Source organism: Vigna unguiculata, chromosome 11 (genome assembly GCF_037176805.1).
Source record: "Vigna unguiculata cultivar grain cowpea cultivar isolate G323 ecotype 2 chromosome 11, ASM3717680v1, whole genome shotgun sequence".
Taxonomy (NCBI): Eukaryota; Viridiplantae; Streptophyta; class Magnoliopsida; order Fabales; family Fabaceae; genus Vigna; species Vigna unguiculata.
In genome coordinates, this window is record NC_140802.1 from 30,200,587 (window position 1) to 30,222,124 (window position 21,538).

General features: G+C 30.1%; 1 protein-coding gene across 1 annotated transcript; it reads right to left on the reverse strand.

Moving 5' to 3' along the window:
• Positions 1 to 8,780: 8,780 nt before the first annotated feature.
• LOC114168466 (cyclic nucleotide-gated ion channel 4-like) lies at positions 8,781 to 20,919 on the reverse strand. The gene is made up of 7 exons (XM_028053289.2): positions 20,121 to 20,919; positions 18,008 to 18,223; positions 13,393 to 13,709; positions 12,599 to 12,707; positions 12,270 to 12,506; positions 10,600 to 10,686; positions 8,781 to 9,375 (listed from the first exon to the last, which is right to left on the reverse strand). The coding sequence occupies exons 1-7, from the start codon at positions 20,676 to 20,678 to the stop codon at positions 8,860 to 8,862; spliced, it is 2,040 nt and encodes a 679-aa protein (XP_027909090.2). The 5' UTR covers positions 20,679 to 20,919; the 3' UTR covers positions 8,781 to 8,859.
• Between the last annotated feature and the right edge of the window lie 619 nt (positions 20,920 to 21,538).

Consider the following 21,538-nt stretch of genomic DNA (forward strand, 5'->3'; position numbering starts at 1 on the left):
AATTCAATTATCATAATATACAAGAACATGTTTTCATAGATTTAAATAACAAAACAATAACATCAAAAGGTAGCATACATAGGACTCGAACCCAGGTCCTCTCGCACAATCAAAGTGCTCTCAACCACATGAGCTAGCAGTTTTCCACATCATACCAACCATAATTTAATGTCATAATTATTTCTCCTCCCGTATTTATTAATTAATTATTTAATTAATTAATTAAATTCTACGGGTCTTACAGAATTGGCCTTAAACCGCCCGATAGCCAACACCCTACCGCCAGGCGCCTAAGACCAAACAGGAGCCACCCAACTCCGTTACTGCCTAGCAGACACAACCCCGCCGCTAGGTGCCTCCTGCGAACAGTGGCTACTGCCACTAATTTAGAACTCTATCGCCTGGCGGTTTTCCCCGCACCGCCAGGCGCTATACCAGTAGCGCTGTGCTACTGCTTTTTGGCATTTTAAACAGGTCTTAAGAGACCTCAAACATGTAATTCAACCTTCACGCATCAATCATAGTATTTAAGACATAACATCATAACTAACATGCAACAAGTACCATTAAATCATGTCCCAATTGAAAATTATCATGCTTTAAAGGAACAAACCAAAATGACCCAATTTGGTACTCTCCATTTACCCCTCCCACAATGTATATAGTTTGCCAGACCGCATTCCAATTACAGCTCCAACCCTAGTTGCGCCAAGTCCATTTTGTCATGCGCACCTACTCTTTGTCTCTTATCCCTTTTAAATCTACCCAAGACCTCGAATAATTCTTGATCCAATACACTTATGGTCTAATGCCCAATTCACTCATTCCACCACAATTGGGACAGCATTGCACCTATACGTGAATAACAATTTTGCTACGATAACAACCAACTATAGGGACTTCCCAATTCTTTCATCTCACCCATAATCTCACAACTACTATATAAAAATACAAAGACCATAAAATTCTAATATATCCCCAAAAAGAAACACAATTAATGATCACCCAAATAAACGACCTATGACTATTACACTAACCCATCAAGCTTTCTGCTACGCTGTTGGGTCGCCTGGCGGCAGCCTCAATGCCGCCAAGCGGTACGTGCAAAATTTGGTTATGCCCATGTCACTTTTGCATCCCGTGTGACTCGCTAACCCCACTGCTTCGAGGTTCTCCCTCCAACTGGCTTATTTCGCAGACCCACCACATCCAAGGTTCAAATTACAATCCTATTATCACCCATTTCAAACAACGATACTCCACTCACAATCGTCACCTATGACATTCATCCCAAAATCCAAACTGAACCCTAAGGCTCAATTCCAAGTGCAATTCATAACAACTTCCACCCATGAAGCAATTACAGATAGTCACACATCATATCAATCATACAATTTAACCCCAAACGTTTCGGCATCACTGAACAACCAAGGAAACGGGAACACTGGCAAACCAGTTTGTAATTGTCCACATCATAATTATTTATTACCTTAAAGGTTCTCTTTACCCGCATTTATTAAATAATTATTTAATTAACTATTTAATTTTTTCCGGATCTTACACCTAGCAGTTTACATTGTTCCGCTAGACGCCACACCGATAATTGGTAATTTATTGGTATTTGGCACTCTAGAATAGGTTCCAATGAACCTATTTACACAAGACACTCAGTTCATGCAAAACATGCATCCATAACAAGTAAATACACTTTCATATCATTAAGTTGAACTCAACTACACAATATCACATGGTCATACATCAAACACAACCATATTCTTGCTTTTATACATCCTGGAGAATCACAATAAATCCATATAAAACCATCAAAATAAAGTGTTATACCCAACACACAATCCTGGACAATCAAACATATACAAACTAGGAAGAACACATAATCATTGCCCCAAAATATCGCACGGGCAATAAAATAATAATAAAACAGCAACAACAACAATAATAATAATGATAATAATAATACTAATAAAACGAAACAATAAAAATAATAATAATAATAATGAAAATAATAATAAAATAAAATGAAACAATAATAAAACAAAAACACTAATAAGATAAAATAAAGATAAAATAATTATAATAAAATAATTATAATAAAATAATTATAATTATAATAATAATAATAATAATAATAATAATAATAAGTAATGATGATAATAAAAACATAAATAAAATAAAACAATGATAATAATAACAATAATAATAAAATAATAGTAAAATAAAATAAAATATTAATAATAATAGTAATAATAATAAAAATAAAAATAATAAAAATAAAACTAATAATTAAAATAATAATAATAATATAAACAATAATACTAATAATTTTAAAAATAATAATAACAAAAATAATGAAAATAATAATAAAATAAAATGAAATAATAATAATAAAACAGTAATATTAATAAAATAAAATAATAATAAAAATAATAATAATAATGATAAAATAAAGTAATAATAATAAAACAACAATAATAATAATAATAAAATCATCAATAAAACAAAACATTGATAATAATGATAATAGTAAAATAATAGTAAAATAAAATAAAATAAAATTAATAATAAAAATAAGAATAATAATAATAATCAAAATAATAATAATAATAATAATATAAATAATAATAATAATAATAATAAACTATAAAAAATAAAAAAAAATGAACATGAAAATATTAATAAAAAAATAATAAAATAATAATAAAATAACAATACTACTAAGATAAAATAATAATAATAATAAAATAAATCAATAATAATAAAACAATAATAATGATAATAAAATCATCATTAGAATAAAACAATGATAATAATAAAAATAATAATAAAAGAATAGTAAAATAATAATAATAATAATAATAAAATAATAATAATAATAATAGAAATATAATAATAATGGTAAATAATAATCATAAGTGTGTTGTATATAGAAGAAAATTCTAAACATCACGTCAAACCAAAAAGAATAATCATTATAATCATAGTAGTGATGGGTCACAAAGAAAACTCAATATAATGGAAATCACAAACATACATACTCTCTCTATAACCACATACAACAAACATCAAGAAGTTAAACGATACAAGAAATTAGTTCAGGAGAAGACTTTCATGCATCAATATATAACGCAATTGCATATAATATCATTAAAACAGGAAATGACAACTCCCCTAATCTGGATTTCCAGCTCTATTTGTGCTCCTAACATCCCTTCTTGGCCCAAAATTGCCTTAGGTATTTTCTCCTATACTTGAGTGCAACTTCTCCCCTCAAACACTTCCCTTTGGATCAGTTTTGGTGTTCTGGAAAGCCCTGTTAGGTAGCCACACGAAAATACCTCCTCTCATACACCACCTTAGTAGTTACTACATTAATGTCCAAAAACCAAAACAATGATTTAAATGTCATTCAAGTGCAATTAACTTGTGGTTTCAACTCATCAATTGCCATGATCCTTACCTCTATAGCTTCTTTGGAGACGGCTAGGGTTTCTTGATCACTTACTAATGTAGTAAAAAATAATCCAAGTATAAAAAGATTTATCTTACGCTAGCCAAGGTCCGAACTGCATCCACCCAATTATCAAGCATATGCACAACCATCAGCCTATAGATGTTTCTTGACATATCATGCACACATAATATTTGAATAAATAAAATAATTAAAACATAACATTAATGGCATACATAAGATTTAAATGCAAGTCCCCCCTCAAATGCACCAAGCGTGTCTAACCACTTAAGCTACCATTGCTCCTTTGTCATAATTCTCTGAATTAATTACTTTATAGATTCCTTCCCTCACATTTATTAAATAAATATTTATTTGCTTAATTTTCCCGTGTCTTACAAGGTACACCTTAGCATACAGTAAGCAGTCATCACCGAAACCACTAAGTCTCTTACTCTATACTAAGGAGCCCCTTAGTATAGAGAAAGCAGCCACCAACAACCATGAAGCCGCTTACTCCATACTAAAGAATCCCTTAGTATGCGGCAAATAGTCATAAACACTCAACTAACTAGGCGGTCCAAAAATATCCAACCCTCAAATCACACATGTCTGCTAATCGAATACCGTACACTTAGGATCCCCCATAAAGTATATGGTATCCGTCCATATTGACTCATAAGCTGCCTACCAGCAACTATTAAGGGTTCTTCTTGTAATTTCACCCATTGTCGCTGGATCTAGAAACAGTTAAAAGAGGTTTCTTGTGCCCAAAACCCATTCCAGGTAGGACCCATAGGTAAAAAAGGTATAAATAGCAAACTGTTGTATGCATTGATTATGCATTAAAATATTCTCTTGGTAACAAATTAAATTAAATAGAAATTAAATAAAAGATTGTAAAACAAGTTAATTCCACTGTTTTTTCAAAATAAATTCATCATCAGTTTTCTAAATATTATTGTTCAATTGATTATTGTTTTAGATTTTTGGTCAAAATACTTTTCTGGTCCCAATTTTTGTTCAGTTTTGTCATTTTAGTACTAATATTTTTTTTTGTTCAAATAGGTCACAATTTTCGTCAATTTTGTTCAATTTGGTCTTTTTTTACTAACGTTGTTTAAATAGTTAATGGTAATGAACATGACTGTCACATGTCACTTTGTCTTTCTTTTAATTTTTTAATTTTTTTAATTTTTTAATTTTTTGAATTTTTGAATTTTTTTAATTTTTCAAAAAATGTCCATATGTCAATCCAGTAGTGTACCACGTGTCAAAGTTAATGTTTTATATTCAATTTGGTCCCTATATTCGTTATTTTTTGTTCAATTTGTCCTAATTTTTTTTAAAACGAAACAATTTTGTCCCTCTTTAAACTGTGACCAAATTTAATTGTTCACATTTCTTTTAAATATTTTGGTTTAAGGTTACAATTAGTTTAAAATTAGAATGAAAATTGTAAAGATGAGGACCAATTTTAAAATTTTAGATATATGGTGTTAGTTGTCATCCTTACAATTTTTGTTCTAATTATAAAATAATAGTAAGCTTAAACAAAAAATATTTAAAAAAGATGTGATTTTAATAAAAATATCAGTATAAGTTTTTTATAAAAATTAAATTTGGTATCAATTTTAGGAGGGACAAAATTGTTCAATTTTAAATAAAAAAATTAAAAATTAAAAAAACTACAAAGTGACACGTGACAATCATGTTCATTACCATTACTTATTTAAACAACTTTAGCAAACAATGACCAAATTGAATAAAATTGACAAAAACTGGGATCTATTTAAACAGAAAAACAATATTAGGACTAAAATGACAAAATTGAATGAAAATTGGGACCAAAAAAGTATTTTAACCTAGATTTTTTTAAATCAATCAATGTGACTTCTTAATTGATTCAACGACACCCTTTCTTTTAACCAAATTAACTTCTTGATTAAAAGCAAGAACCTTTTAGATTATTGATCATTGTCGTGGTCAACAAAATAAACATTTTAAAATGTAGTGTGATGAGTTCTTCCAAAGTCGTCTCCTATTGATCAAAAGTGCAATTTAACAGTGAATGAAGTAGTAATTTAACAAGTTAGCTCTCTGATTTGAATGCAAATCCACCTATCACAAGTTACAAATTTGATTGCTCTATTTAGGTTAACTTTCATGCTACTCGAAATTAACTGACTAAGCAAATATTAACACAATTTCATTATGCAATTAAGCAATGCACACATCATTAAACCTCACACCCACAAATTAAGCAATTGTTAAACAACCCACACACATTAAGCATGCACAAGGGCTCTTTTAAATGTAAAAACACCAAGTTGAGATTAAGCATACATCAATTTCGTGTTCATTCATTAATTAAGCACAAATTCAAAGATGAAGAGAAATAGAAACACAAAATATACATTATTTAACAAGAACCTCAAGGCTTCATTACATTCTCTTCAAGGAATCAGTACACAGAGTTTAATTGTCCATGGATATGGAGTTATAACACAATACAAAACGAAAATCTTCTTTAAAATGAAAAGAAGAGAAGAAAATTATGAACCAAAGAACAAAGAGAGCTCCAAACTTGAACTTTGCAGAGAAAAACAAAAACCTAGTTGGGTGGTGGCTATTGAAAGTGTAGAACATAAAAAAAAAAAAAACCTGAGTGGATGTTATCCCAAAACGAAAAACTAAAGTGTGCAGCCTCTTCCTCACGTGGCCACATCAGACCTTCAACAAAAACCCCAGTCTAACCTATGTATGCCCAAATCTGGCCACAAAAATTCAAACTAAGCTAATGTGGAAAAAGGTCCTAGTTGTGCTAATGTGGAAAAAAGTGGCTCACATGGCACAAATGATGTGGCCCAAAACTTGCTTCACAAAAAAACCTAAAAATAATAAATAAACAAAATTTAGACAAAGTAAATTCAAATTAATTAAAATCCAAACTACTGACCTAATAATGAAAATTCATTAACAATAGACAATTAAGTATGAATCAACAATTAAGACCGGTACAAAAAGGTAAGAAAATGGAGAAAAATAATGACTCATCAATTATTCATAGCAAATTTAACTAAAGTAATTAAATATTACTATACCTAATTATGTATATTATTTTTCCTCTTTTGTCAAGTAAAAGTTAATCAATCAAAGTAACTTCTTGATTAATTCTAGTTAAAAGTTTTTCAAATATCAAAGTAACTTCTCATTTATTGGTAAAAACTCATTCAATCATATGAAATTTTCTAACTTAAATGAAATTAAGTTCTTAATTAAAATTAAAAATCTTTAGGCTCATATGATTGTCATGCATATGGCTGAACACCATCATTACTTTTTCTTGATTTAGAGATAAAAGATATAGAAAAAAAATTAAACCACAACAATAATCAAAAGAACAAACCAATTATTGCATTCTAATCTCAAAATCCATTATGAAATTATTGCAAAATCGACTTTAAGAGCTTAGAACTCTATGGTTGGGGTAATATACATCATGAATGAAAAAAATTGTGAAAAAGAAAGCAAAAAGGTAATGAGAGAAGCGGTGGATGGTAGTTGCACAAAATCAGAGTTGTCGAGACTCTCCTTTCTACTTCCCTTGGGTCTCTTTATATAGAATTTACATTAGACTTTTGTATTGCTAAAATCTTTTATCAATTGATGTAATATCTCCCAAACATCTTTAAAATATTCCAACAAGTTTGATCAGCTTAATTATATTTGCTAGTATCTCTACTAAACTTTTCTAATATAGTTAAATTAATTATTTAAAAGTATTTGAAAAGTAACCAACAACTAAATTTTGTCTAATTTTCCAATTTAGTACTTGGAGTGACATCCATACCTAGTTAGTCTTTTTCCTCATTCTCATGCAGGTGTCCATATTTTGTGAGTGTAGGAGGTATGAAAATAAATAAATTAGGGGTGTAGGAATAGGTTTTGTGTTTAAAACAAAAACTAGGGGTCTATTTAAATCCTTGTATTCTTTTCTAGAATTTACTCATTTTAGCCTTATTTTGTAGTTTTGAAAAAATTATTTTCACACCTTAAATGAAAATTTAACTTCAGTTGCATCAACAAATATTAGCATATCCAAACATATTTTGTGCTACTAAAAAGAAATTTTTAATGCATTTTTATTCACAAGCTCAGCAAGTCTAATTATCACAAACCCTAATTAAATTAATCTTTTAACCACAAAATTTTAATTAAAAATCCAAGATTAAAGGTTAAATGAGGGCATAAATATGCAATCATCAAGAGGTTTGTTTGTTAGTGAACAATTCTTTCAATCCTTGTAGTCAGTTACTGATTCTTTGTTAGCTTGATTTTGGTTGGCTCTTACTTGCCCAAGCCTACCGAGGTCTTGAAATGGTATTTTTTTTCTTTCTTTCTAGAGTGATGAGGTTTATATTTTAGGGATGACAACGGATCGGGTTGGACACGAATAATGCCTATGCAACACGCAATACAAAATTCAATCTATTACTTGCATAGTTACCCGTGAGATATCCGTTTAAAAATTACCTGTGATTTTTTAAAACCTGCCGGTATCCATGAATACTCATGGGTATTGAAAAAATAATAATTTATAGATTTTTAAAATGAAATCTAAATAAAATTACAAAAAAGCATAAAATATAATTTAAATTAAATTAACTATAACTTAAATTTTATTTTTAATTAAATTTAATACAATAAAATATAAATTAAATTTTATTCTTAATTAAATTTAATCTGATAAAATATAAATTAAATTTAGTTTTAATTAAATTTAACCTAATAAAATGTAAATTTAAACTTTTTGTGAATAATGGATATCGCTGAATACATTTAGAAATAGGTATTAAATTATCTGTTACCCGTTATATTTGTGGGTACTTGTTAGAAATATACACTTTCTAACCCGCGATATTTTTGTTATCTTAATGACATTATGGTTATTTAATAAGGCCTTTAAAGGTTATATAATAAGACCCTTAAAGGTTATATAATGTTTGGATGTGTTATCATTGATATATTGATTCATATATTAAGAGATATGAAGTTAAACGACAATTAACTAATGTAACCAAAATATTACACTCGCTAAATCAATACGTGAAAGTGCAGAATGAGTATACTCCTTATAGAAATATACGTTTATCATTTTTCCTTTGAATAATAGATCTATCAAACTTATAAAAAAATCACAAAGTAAGTTATAATGCATGTCATGAAAATAAACATTACTGTCATTTTAAGAAATAAATTTTAAAATTAATTTAATCTTATAAAGTCCAAAAAGAGGTTATATCTAAAGATATATTATAATTTAATTTCATCTTATTATTATAAAAGTGTAAGCAAATATTAATGAAATCACAGCCACACACATAGCGTTGTCAAAAGTCAAAATCATCCTGATTAGGCTTTGGTGAGGTTAACAAGGCAGTGTAGAGGCGAAGTCTATCTTCTCCCATGGAAGAGGACCTTGACAAGGGTCTCCTAGGTCTTATGAAGGACAGAGAGGTCAAAGTCAACCTATGCTTGTACCTTCTCCAAGCCAATTGAATGGCGACCGCAGCCCAAGTTCTCCAGCCTGGTGAGTAATACCTCGCACTTCTCTTCACCTTTTCCTTCACAAATGTGTACCTGAAATGTTGCGTCACGTACTTCACGTCCTCGGCTTCGAGGCCAAAAGCCTCTGTGGTCTCCAAGGTTATGAGTGTGGATGAAGATGGTGGAAGACGCTCTATGAAGGGTCTCCTCAAACACCATGAAAGAAGCTCATCACCACTGAAGTTTCCTGGCCCTAACATGCAGCAACTCTGCACACCATCTCTTAGGACTTGGCTGCTTTGAAGGTGACCCCTCACCACAAACAGCATTCTCTGAACTGGGTCTCCTTCTCTTGCTATCTGCATCGTATACATACTCATGCTTATTTCCATGCCAAACTTATGTTTTTCACAACAGAACAATCATGGTTTATAACTGTTAGGTTTAAGACTATGATTCCATATTTATCTTTCACAACAACGTGATATTTGAATTGTTTTCCAAATGTTTTGTTTAAATGGGGTATGTATAATATTCTATATTTTAATTTTGTTTAGATAAAAAAATGTAATTTCACTTTTAATATAAAATTCTATTTTAAAAGTAATAAATTTTAAATTTAAACAATACAGAAAATAAATTAATCAAATTTTAAAAATTGTATACTTTAAATGCTTATGAATATATTAAGAGAAAATGATTAGTTGTGAATTTATAATTTTCTAAATTTTTGAAGTAAATTTCAAATTTTAGTTTTTTAGTTATTTGGAATACTATCTAAATATTCATAATTTTTTTTTCTAATCCAAATAACTCATTTTAGTATGTTTGAATAGAGTAATTTAAAAAAAAATCATTTATTTTGTTGAATTTAAAATTCTTCTGGAATAAAATGAGTTGTTTAGATTAGAAATTTAAAAGAAAAACTTATGATTTAGGAAATTTTACAAGATATTTCATATAATTAAAAAAATGAAATTTGAAATCCATTAAAAAAATATAAATTAAAAAAAAATAAATTGTTAAATATTACTTGATTCTTTAATTTGGCTAATATTTTTTTTATATAATTTTTATTTTTATTTTTTTAACAGAATTTTATCTTTAAAAAATTCAATTATTTTATTTAAAAAATAAAATTAAAAAATTTTAATTACTCTATCTAGATGAAATGATTATAAAAGAAAGAAAATTTAAATGTAAATAATTTAAATATCATACATTTTAATTTCTTATAATTATAAAACACCTTATCGAAACACAATATTCAAATTCAAAAAATAAATAACTTCCTTTACTCAATTATCTCATCAATTAATTAGTAGTTTGAATGAAGGCAAACCTCATCTGGAAATGATGTATAAATCTTCAAGTGATGGTAACTGGCAATATATTGATTATTAAAGTTTTCAACAAAAATTATAAGGCTAAGAGTGAAAGTTGTTAAATAAGAAAGATTCATAAAATTTTATAATCTTTAATAAATTTTGGCGGATGTGTATTGAAAAAATACGTTCATCATATACTTGGTGTTGTTAGCATGCACAATGCACTATGCAAAATGAGGTAATTGAATAACGTACTGTTTCTCCCTTTGTGAATATCAGAGACTTCACACGGTCACAGATGTTCTCAAGAACCAGCTCGTCCATGTGTTGAAACAGAGGCACCTGAATAAAATACAAAGACACATATAGGGAAAATCAACATAATTGACTTTTTAAAATGAGAGATTAAAAGTAAAACTAAATCGCTATTTATTTTTTCAGAGTTTTATATTTTAGAAAAGTTTTAATTTTATCAAATCTTTATATTTACATATTGTTTATTTTGATCTCATTGAACTTTAAATTTAATATAAGGCTTAATTAATCAAAATATATAAACATAAAAGATAATTATTAGAGCTGTCAAAACGAGTAATCCGGTCCGACCCGACTTGACCCACCACAGGTTGATGATTTAATGAGTCAACCCAATCCGGCTCACTTTTTAACGAGCTAAAAAAATTCGAACCCGGCCTGACCTACCACGAGCTGATCCACAGGTTCACTTAATTATTGTTTTAGTGTCGGGACTATTATGGAGTTACAACATAATAGTAACCAATCTGTAATGTTTTTGTAACTTGTAAAAGGGTTAGGACATCCCAAATGTCCTATTATATTTATTTAATTTTTGTTGCTGATTAAAAAAAAAAAACAACAGGTTCACTTAATTAAAAAAAAATTATTTTTTTATTTTTTTCAGTCAAAACTAAATTGTAATTCTAATTAAAATTTAAATAAACTTTAATACAATTCAAATACAAACCAAAATAAGAAAATACAAATTATTTTTGTGTTAGATAAAAAAACAACCTAACATGACCAAAATGTAAAGTCCAACTTAGTAAAAAACACTTAACCTTTTTATTTGCGGGTTGGTGAGCCAACCCCACTCACCACGGGTTCAACCCAGATAAACCGGGTTCTAAATAAGCTGGGTCAAAAATAAATCCATATTAAAATTTATAAAAAAAAATTCAACCAAATTCGACCCGAACCCGTGGTGAGCCGAGTTGGCTCACGGGTTCTAAAATATAAAAACTAAAATGACAGAGATAATTGATTGCAATCTATCAACTCTTACGTTTGGACCATTCGGTATTAAATTTTGTAGCATTTAATTTAATGCAGCGTGTCTTGCGAAAAAAAAATACAAACAGTTCTATAATCTTTTAGATGAGTTTACTATGACAAGTTATTTTTAAGCAACCTACTATATTTTCAGAATTTTTTGTCTCATAATTATTAAGTTTTACAAAAACTTTAGTTTTTATAATCTTTTATTTATTTTTATTACTTAAATATTAATTTAATTATTAAAATATTATATTCTAATGTGAAAATTGATGGGTAAAATTTGTTGGAGAGATAATACTAATTATCATGATTTAACATTACTTTAAATAAAAATCTCAATGAGTTTTTTTTATTTTTTTTCTTATGATAACATGACTTAGTATAAAGTAGGAAGAAAAAGAGATAAATGTTATGAGTATAACTCTCCTCGCAAACTAATATTTGCGGATAAAAAAATGATTGTTTTTCTTATATCTATCCAACAGGCCACGCAAACATTTGAATTTTCAAAAGTTAAATAATTTGATTAAAAAATCTTAGTGAAATTACCTGAATTTATAACATACTTAAGATATAATATTTTTTAACGTGATCCTTAAATTTAATAGTTATGAAGAGAATATGTTTACCTGTCTAACCAAGTCTAGACAAAGATGGTACTTGATGTCTCTTCTTAAGCCTTCAGGAAGATTTCTGGTCATCTCGCATTCATCAACCCCTCTCATGGCAGCCCAACGTTGTCTCTCATAGTTACGCACACGTTGTCGAAACCCTTGTGGCAACCTTCGTTTCCTCATCCACCATTCAATGTTCCTCATCTTCAATTGCATTGCTTGCTTCTTTGACGTTGTTGCATGCAAAAATACCTGCTCCATAATACAATATCCAAACATTTTTCATACCAAATCAATACTCATTTATATAAATGTGATTACCAACTATTAATGATGTTCTTTACCTTGATGTTTCCGATCAACATAGTTACAAGAAGAAGGCCACTGGTCAGCACAATGATGTTGAAAACTACTTCTAGCCATTCTGTTGTACTTTCTAGGTTTCCAAAGGTGCTTATCACATCAAGAAAATATAGGGTTCAAATTTTTGGAGTAAGCATGAAGCAACAATAACTATCACAGAAAAAAAAAATTAACGATAATTGAGCAAATATTTCTGAAAATGCATGGCTGTGCAAGATTTAATTATATATTTTATCACTTACTATTTCGAAATTTTAATCAAAGCAATTTGTATCACCATGTTTTGTTTTTCTTTTTTTCATATTTACTAATTAGATTTTCAGTGAAATAGTAATTTGTAACCCTAACCAATTAAGAAAAAAAATGTCGTTTTATCATTATTTGTTTTAAAAATGTCTTTTTGACTTTGTTTTATTTTATTTTTTACAATTTATCTTCATGACCAATCACCACTTTGTTGAAAATTTAACAAATAAGCATAATGCATAAAAAAATAATAGAAAACGTGCGAAAATATTAAAAATAATATACAAATTAACAAGACTTGAAAAGTAAAATGTGAATGAAACCATGTGATAGTGTGTGTTTTTAGTGTACTAAATCAAAAGTTGATTGCATAATTTTAGTGGGAAGGTGATGAAAATAAGAAGAGTGGTCACTAGAGGGAGAAATGAGGCAGAAATGGTTAAGACGAAGAGGACAAGTGAAAAGATGGTGACAAGAAAATGCAAGAGTTTAAGCAAAGAGAAAATGATGAATGAGAAAAGAAAGGTACCTAAGAGTCATTAGGCCCCAGAAGATAGGGAAAAGTATCTTCTCCAAACGATTATCATTAGTGACGAGCTGAACGGTCCATCTATAAGCTCCATAGTTGTAACTGTCAGGGCCCTTCAAGCATGTGTGCCACACGTCCCTGTTCTCTGCCCAAGCCAACCTTGCTCTATCCCTAACTAACAAACTCTTGCTTCCATAGTATACAGGGCTTTGACATGACAAAATGTTTGTGCTACAACCACTTGTTTTTCCACACTGCACTTTCAGACACTGTGCTGCCCTTTGAATCCCCAGCAAGTACCAACATGCTCCTGCTGCCTGTTAACTTGTTCATAAACAGAGAAAGGAAATATTACAAAATAATCTAAAACGGTTTTATGTCTTTTGGATAACAAATAGATATATTTGAAATAATTGGAATGTATCTAAATTAATTGAATTTCGGTGTAAGTATGGAAGATATTTAATAATTTTTGAAAGGTTTCATTACTCATATGGTACCTACTTTGGTAGAGGTGTGTTAATTTGGTACCCGCTTTTAAAAAAGTATTAATTGCATCCTAACTTTTGAAAAAGTGCTTCAATTAGGTCCATGGAATTCACTAACGCTGTTAACGTGTCACGTGTTAGTATGTGGTTTTTTTAATTTTTTTTAATTTTTAAATATTTTTTTAATCTTTAAAAAAAAATGCCACATGTCAGGTTCCTGTGTGTGACATGTGACATTGTCAGTGCCACGTGGCAATTCAATGCCACCTGTCAGTGTCATTATCAGATGTCACTGTGTTGATTTCGATTTAGTCCTCATATATGTATTTTTGTTTCAATTTAGTACCTACTTATGTGTATCTGATTCAATTTTGTCCCAATTTTTTTTAATAATTAAAATATTTTTGTTATCCATTTTTAATAAAATTAAAACTAATTAAGTATAAATATTTTTACAAAATTAAGTATTAATATTTATATTATTTCTCTCAATTTCAGACCAAATTTATTATTTGTATAAATGTTATACTAATATTTTTTATTAAAAACGACATTTTAACATATTACTTTATTAATTACTTTTTTATGAGGTACTCATGTTTTGTTAATTTGTTTTTTCAAAATAGCACAATATTGTCTCTTACTAATTTTAAACCAAAATTTCTATTTGTATTAATATTATACTAATTTTTTTTATTAAAAATGACTTTTACCACTAAATTTTAATATAAATATCAAATACTTAATTTTTGTAAGAATTTTATACTTAATTACTTTTAATTTTTTTAAAAATGGATTTTAATTATTAAAAAAAAATTATGTCAAAATTGAATTAGAGACACATAAGTAGGGACTAAATTGAATCATTGAGATATATATGGGACTAAATCAAAATCAACACAATGACATCTGATAATGACACTAACACTGGCATTGCAATGCAACGTGGCACACACAGGGACCTGACACGTGGCATTTTTATTTTTTTTTCAAAAAATTAAAAAAGTTTAAAAAAATTAAAAATTTAAAAAAATCAAAAAATAAAAATAAAAAACCATAGACTGACACGTGGCACGTCGTTAACGGCGTTAGTCAACTCTGTCTGAAAGAGACTTAATTCAAGCACTTTTTCAAAATGTGGAATGCAATTGACACTTTTTTAAAAGTGGGTACCAGATTGACAAACCTCTACCAAAGTGGGTACCATCCGAGTAATTAAACCTTTTTTTAAAATTAGGTACAATACAAAAGTGAGTATATAAGACAAATTGACTTCATTAAGTTAAATAACTATTTTCTTAAACTTCATTTAAACAAGAGATTAAATTGACCTCAAACTGTTCAATATTGCCTTACTTGGGAAATGGAGATGGAGGCTAGGAATAGAAAGGGATGGCTTGTGGAAAGAAACCCTAAAATCTAAATATGAAACTGGGACGAATTTAAACAATAAGGTCCGTAATAGGCTGGAATCAGAGTGGTGGAGGGATATTAAGAAGGTGACAAGTGAAGGCCAACATGGGAACTGGTTTGAGGAAAATATTGAGTGGAAACTTGGAAAAGGGGATTTGATTAATTTCTGGAATGACAAATGGATTGGAGAAGTTCCACTAAAAGAAAAATTCCCAAGATTATATGCAAATTCCATAAATAAAGAAGCAACAATAAGAGAGATAGGTTGTTGGAACAATGAAAGTTGGAAGTGGAATTTGGCATGGAGGAGGGAATTACTTTGGGAAATACCCCAATTAGCTCTAATGATGGAACAATTATTAGATAAATCTTTAAATAGGGAGAGAAAGAGAGAGAGAGAGAGAGAGAGAGAGAGAGAGAGAGAGAAAGAGAGAGAGAGAAGATATCTAGGAGTGGAAAGGGGAAAATTCAAAATGTTATTCGGTCAATTATGCTTATAAAATATTGCAAGATAACATTGGTGGTGATGATTCAGACATGTTCTGTTGTTTTTGGTCAATTAAAGCTCTTCCATCTGCCCAACACTTGGCTTGGAGAGTGATTCTTAATAGGGTTCCAACGAAAGACAACAAAATCAATAAAGGGATAAGAATAGATAATAGATGTTGCTCGTTGTGTGAGGACGAGGAAGAATGCATTAGCCACAGCCACTTATTTTTTATTTGTAATGTGTCAAGGGCTGTGTGGAATCAATGTAACAAATGGATATGTATATTAATAATGTTCAACATTTTAAGCCAAAGCAGCATTTCCAACGATTTTACCTTTTAGAGTTGAACAATAAACAAAATGGTGTTTAGAAATGCATGTGGATGACAATAGTTTGGGTAATTTGGAATCATAGAAACAATATTATATTTAGAGATGAAACAGTAGATGCTAAAGAGGTATTTACAATGGCACAACTAAAAACATGTGGGTGTATAATTAACAAGTATTCAAAATTGTCATTTACATATTAGATTAGTGCTTGAGCCCAGCCACATGCTTAAAATATTTATGAAAATAAATTGGCTTTAATCATAAGAAATAAGAAATATGGGTATACATACAAAAGTTCAAAATAGTGCAGGATATAACCATAAGGAAAAGGAAGTGGGAAGATATATGGTTAGATAAAGGACTAATAAGGCAATTAGCTCAACAAGGTTTAAATGGTGGTAAGGTGAGGGTGATATCTTGTGATGGCTAAACAAATGCTTTGCAACACATATATAGTTCACTAGAAGGTGTAAAATGTTTTGTGACATTGAAATTCTCTCTAGTATAGTCATACATTAGGACAGACAATAAAGGATGTTCACTACTAAAAAAACTCATATTTCCTGCCAATTTTGTTTTAAAAATTTTTTCGTAGGAAATACCTACAAATTTTTATTTTGAAAAAAAAATTGCAAGAAATTGCTACCAATTTTCTTGCAAAATATTTTATATAAAACACTTTTCGCAACAAATTTTGTAGGAAATACTTGCAAATTTTATAATTTTATAGGAAATGATTACCCACGAAGGAATTACTTGCCAATTAAAATTCTTAGAAAAAATGTTAGAAAAAAGTTTTTTCTTGCAAATTTTTTTAACAAATTTTCAAGAAAAATCCCATGTAATATGAAAATTTCTAGTAGTGGTTGTTGCTATGTATTGTGATGAGGAGAGTTGGAGAGAGCAATTCTTTGTTTTTTGCATAAATGAAGCATGCAGAGGAGTGTTCTTTTTCATTTTGCAGAGAGTTAAACAACAAGGAAGTATTGTTCTTCACATTTGCATGGACTATGGGCAGTAGAACATTTATAATGGAATATATCGAATATACCAAATTGTTGTTCGGAATACACATGGAGATGAGATGAATATGTTGCTGATATGTTTATTGCATCAGAGGAGTGTAGAGCAGTGTGAATGAGGGACTATTACAGCTAAATCAAGGAGCTACTCAGAACGCTGGAGCCTTTAAAATGGGATGCTGCTAATGGTATGAAACAAAAGGATTTTGGACTTGTGTTGGTTATGTAGGAATATGCCAAACATATACTTAGGGAGGCATACATGCCGCTTTTACTCTTTGTTGGTGAATCACAATGGTGCTTCATGTGGTTTTGATTTAGGTGGAATCTATTGTTTTGGTGGAGTTAGAATGCTAAACTAGAACATCAATGTGTATAACAATGCTTTTTATATAAGGGTTAGAGTACCCATCAATTGCTCTTTTTAATTAAAGTTATTCTTTGCTGATAAAAGAATAAATAAATAAGAGAGAGTCTTCACCCTTTGATAATAACTAGTAAAAGGTGCTACTAGTTTCACCATGTAAAAAATCTTATCACTTTTCATAAACGCGTGTATCACGACATACAATGATTGTTAACCACATATTCATTTTATGTATGTAAACCTTTCTACTCATATACTTGATCTTTTTAAAAACTAACACCATTTGCAAAACAACTAAGAATAATTGTAACCCTCTAAGGTGAATTTATTCTATATATATAAACTCTTTACAAATAAGTAATATTTGTATACGATGTCTTTTTATAATAATTTTTTCTTTTGAAAATGAATCTAAAAGAATAATATGGTTTATTTAAAAGAAAATAATTGGCTTAGAAGTAGATAGAATATGCATGCATGGTGAGAAGAAAGGAGTGACTTACATGGGAAGCAACGAAATAAGCTATCATGTTAAGGGCGATTCCCCACCAAACTGTTCCAAAAATGTAGCCAGAGAGGTTTTGCGTGCGTCGTAGATGACAAACAGAATGATAAATTTTGGGAAGGTATTGGAACAGAAATATGATTAAGAACACTGTCATCACCAACGTCACTGAACCTTTCTCCAATAACGACGGAATTGCCACCCAAAGCACTATCTGAAAACCAAATTAACAAATCTCATCACATCAATGTAACTCTAACTACTCTACCTTTCTAGTTTACACACATTTTTTTAGATGCAGGTAATATCAATCATTATTGATAACAAATTAATTCACTTCACAAAATTCTAAATATGTAGATACCACAATTTTAATCAAAATCAAAATTCAAAGTTATATATATATATATATATATATATATATATATATATATATATATATATATATATATATATATATATATATATATATATATTAAGTTTTCTCCCCTCCTGCATGCAAAGATAATTTTGAAAAATTTGAGATCAAACACTCAATAATGAACAGAAGCCAGATGGCACATATATTCGTTAATAGGAGTTGTAAATATTGAAGACCATGAATAAATTTTTACCACTAGAAAATGCAATAATCATGTCTAGTTATTTTAGGGGACCACCCATGCGTATACCATAAAAAAATGTAATCAGACAAAGATTGAGATTGGCTGAATCTAAACTTATGGATCCCGTACTGGTTTGATGGAACAAACTGTGACATGTTTGGTTGATATTTTTTCTGATATATAATAAATATAGTTTCCACCAGTAATCAATATGCATGTTATGCAGATGATCACATCATTCAAGTTCCGTGTTTTAGCTTCTAAGAATAATGACAAAATCACTCTTCAGATCCTCCTTCTGTACGATGCAAAACAACAAAAAAGGAAAATGAAAACACAGTCACACATATAACGCTATCGACATTTTTCTGGGGTGGTTTCTGCAGCAGCACGTGCTTAGTCTCATGTAGTGTTCCTTGTTAGATAGGTTCATCGGATGCTATTTTGTTTTCATTCTTATACTGCATTATTTGAAAATGTAATATTATAGTTCCAACAAGTTTTCCAGCCTTCCTTACGAAATTAGGTACTAAGAAGCAGTTTGGAACTTATGAAAATTATTAATTGCGTATAAAACACATTAAACCATCTTCACGACATACTTATAAACCACATATGTCAAATCATCTGAAAAAACATCACATGCAGAATATTGTTGGCTAGCTTCAAAGTTTCCATGCAAATCTATACATACTCCCATGATCGCATACACCTGTCACACTCTCCTTCCGTGCCAACTAATATAAAAATACCAAACTACGAACTTTCTCCTCTCAAATCATTCTTCTATGCAAAAACAAAAGCGCTTTTAGCCAAACACTGCTCAAAACATGCCAAAGCTCATAATTAACTACGTGACAACATCATTATAATCTTTGACATTTACTTAACACCTCTATCTACATCTTTGGATAGAATCCTTGTAATGTAAAAGATAAGATTGATCATATATAAACATTACTTTCATTTAATATAAATTTTATATTGACATTTATTTGTAATTTATAAAAAAGAAACATATAATTCCCCTTTCGCTAACATAATCATACCATATAATTCACTAATGACAACAATTCAAATTCCTTTACGCTAACATAAAAAGGTCAATAATTTTGTAATATTAATTTAAAAATTAAAAGTGGTAGTAAATTCTGATTACATTTTTTTCTTTATTATTTTTATCACCGTAAATTTAGCAACTTATATAAAAAAAAATACATTTTTAGTTCTTCTATATTGTCTACAAGCACGTAGTGTTGGAAAAATAAGTACTTTTTCAAACAAAAACGTTTTCTAATAGTAATGACTTAATTTCTAAATAAAAATCTAGGCAAACAACTAATTAGATTATCGTCAAGTAAGAATTATAACGTGTCGCATCTTTTTTTTGTTTCCATAAAAATTACCCTATGTACTGTTTTAATATTAATGTTTTTGTGCCGATAAAAAAAAGGTTATCATTAGTAATAAAGAGTCGTAAGAAAAAGGAGAATAAAGTGATTTTACCTGTGGCAGAGGAAGAATCACGAACAAATCAAAAACGAATCCCGTCCGTGACTTAAGATACCCTAGCGCAACGGTGCGCGGCCGTGTTTCTCTGAGTCCGGCGGCGGCGCCCAACCCGAACGCGCGTTTGGCCATCTTCATTCTGATCACCATATTCCACAGGTGAAGCGCGTCCGTCATGCACCGCAGCACCGTCACGGTAACGGCGAGCCACCCGTCAACGAACACGCACATGCACGAGTCACTAACGGAGAGCGCGTAGAAGAACAGAGGGTCCACGAACAACCCCGCGCCGCACACTAGCAGGAACACTCTGTTCCATTCCTGGATCCACTTCTCCCTCGGGTCCAACACCTTCCCCAACGCCCTCCGTCCCGCGCCGTCGCACGCTGCCGATGACCACCATCCCATGCCGGCGGAGTCGTTCTCGTTGTCTTCTCCATGCTCCTTCTCCTCCTCCTCCTCCTCCTCCTCGTCGGAGGTGGTGGTAGTGGGGGTGTAGTTGAGGACCTGCGAAGTACTTGATGAGGACTCGTGCTCTGTTATTGTAGTAGCCATGGTGGTGGAGAGAAAAGTTAAGAGAAAGAAATGGAAAAATGCGATTTTTTTTTGGGGGGGATGGTTTTGATTTGAGGGTCGATTGTGTGAGGGAGTGAAATTGTTAGAAGAATCTGATTGAGATTTATGAATGAGAATTGTTCTGACACAGACACATGAAAGAGAGAAGAAAGAAGTTGGTTGCTCAAGAGTATGAGAGCTATGCTTGGTTAGTTGCTCCCAAGAGACCCACACATTGTAGGAAGATAACGTGGAGATTATGATTATTTATTTGAATGTATAACACACAAACTTGTCCTTGCGTTGCCCAATCAAATTTCTCTAGTTTGTGTTTGGACAGCAATAATTGAGAAAATATTTTTCAATGTTTGTCGCCTAATAATAATAATAATAATAATAATAATAATAATAATAATAATAATAATAATAATAATAATAAAGAAAGAAAGAAAGAAGAAGATAGGATGATGATAATCATTCATCTTTTATTCTATATCACAAATACATTTTATAGAAGGTAATAATTTTGTTTGAGTTTCATTAAATACAAAATTTAATAGGATTGATTGTGCTTAGATTATAACTTCAGTTATTAAACAAAAATTAAATCATATATGCTTTTCAGCTTGATGGTTAGTAGCAGAGATGTCAAAATGGGTCTCAACCATGAGCCAACTCGGCTCACTACGAGTTCAAGCCGGGTTGGGTCGAGAAAAATTCAACTTTTTTAAAAGTGGGTTGAACTCAACCAGGCTCACTTAACCCACGGGTTAAACGGGTTCGAGTCAGGTTGAGGGTGGGTTGACCCACTTAACCCACCAACATTTTCTTATGATGTTTTTTAAATTTTTTTTACAATG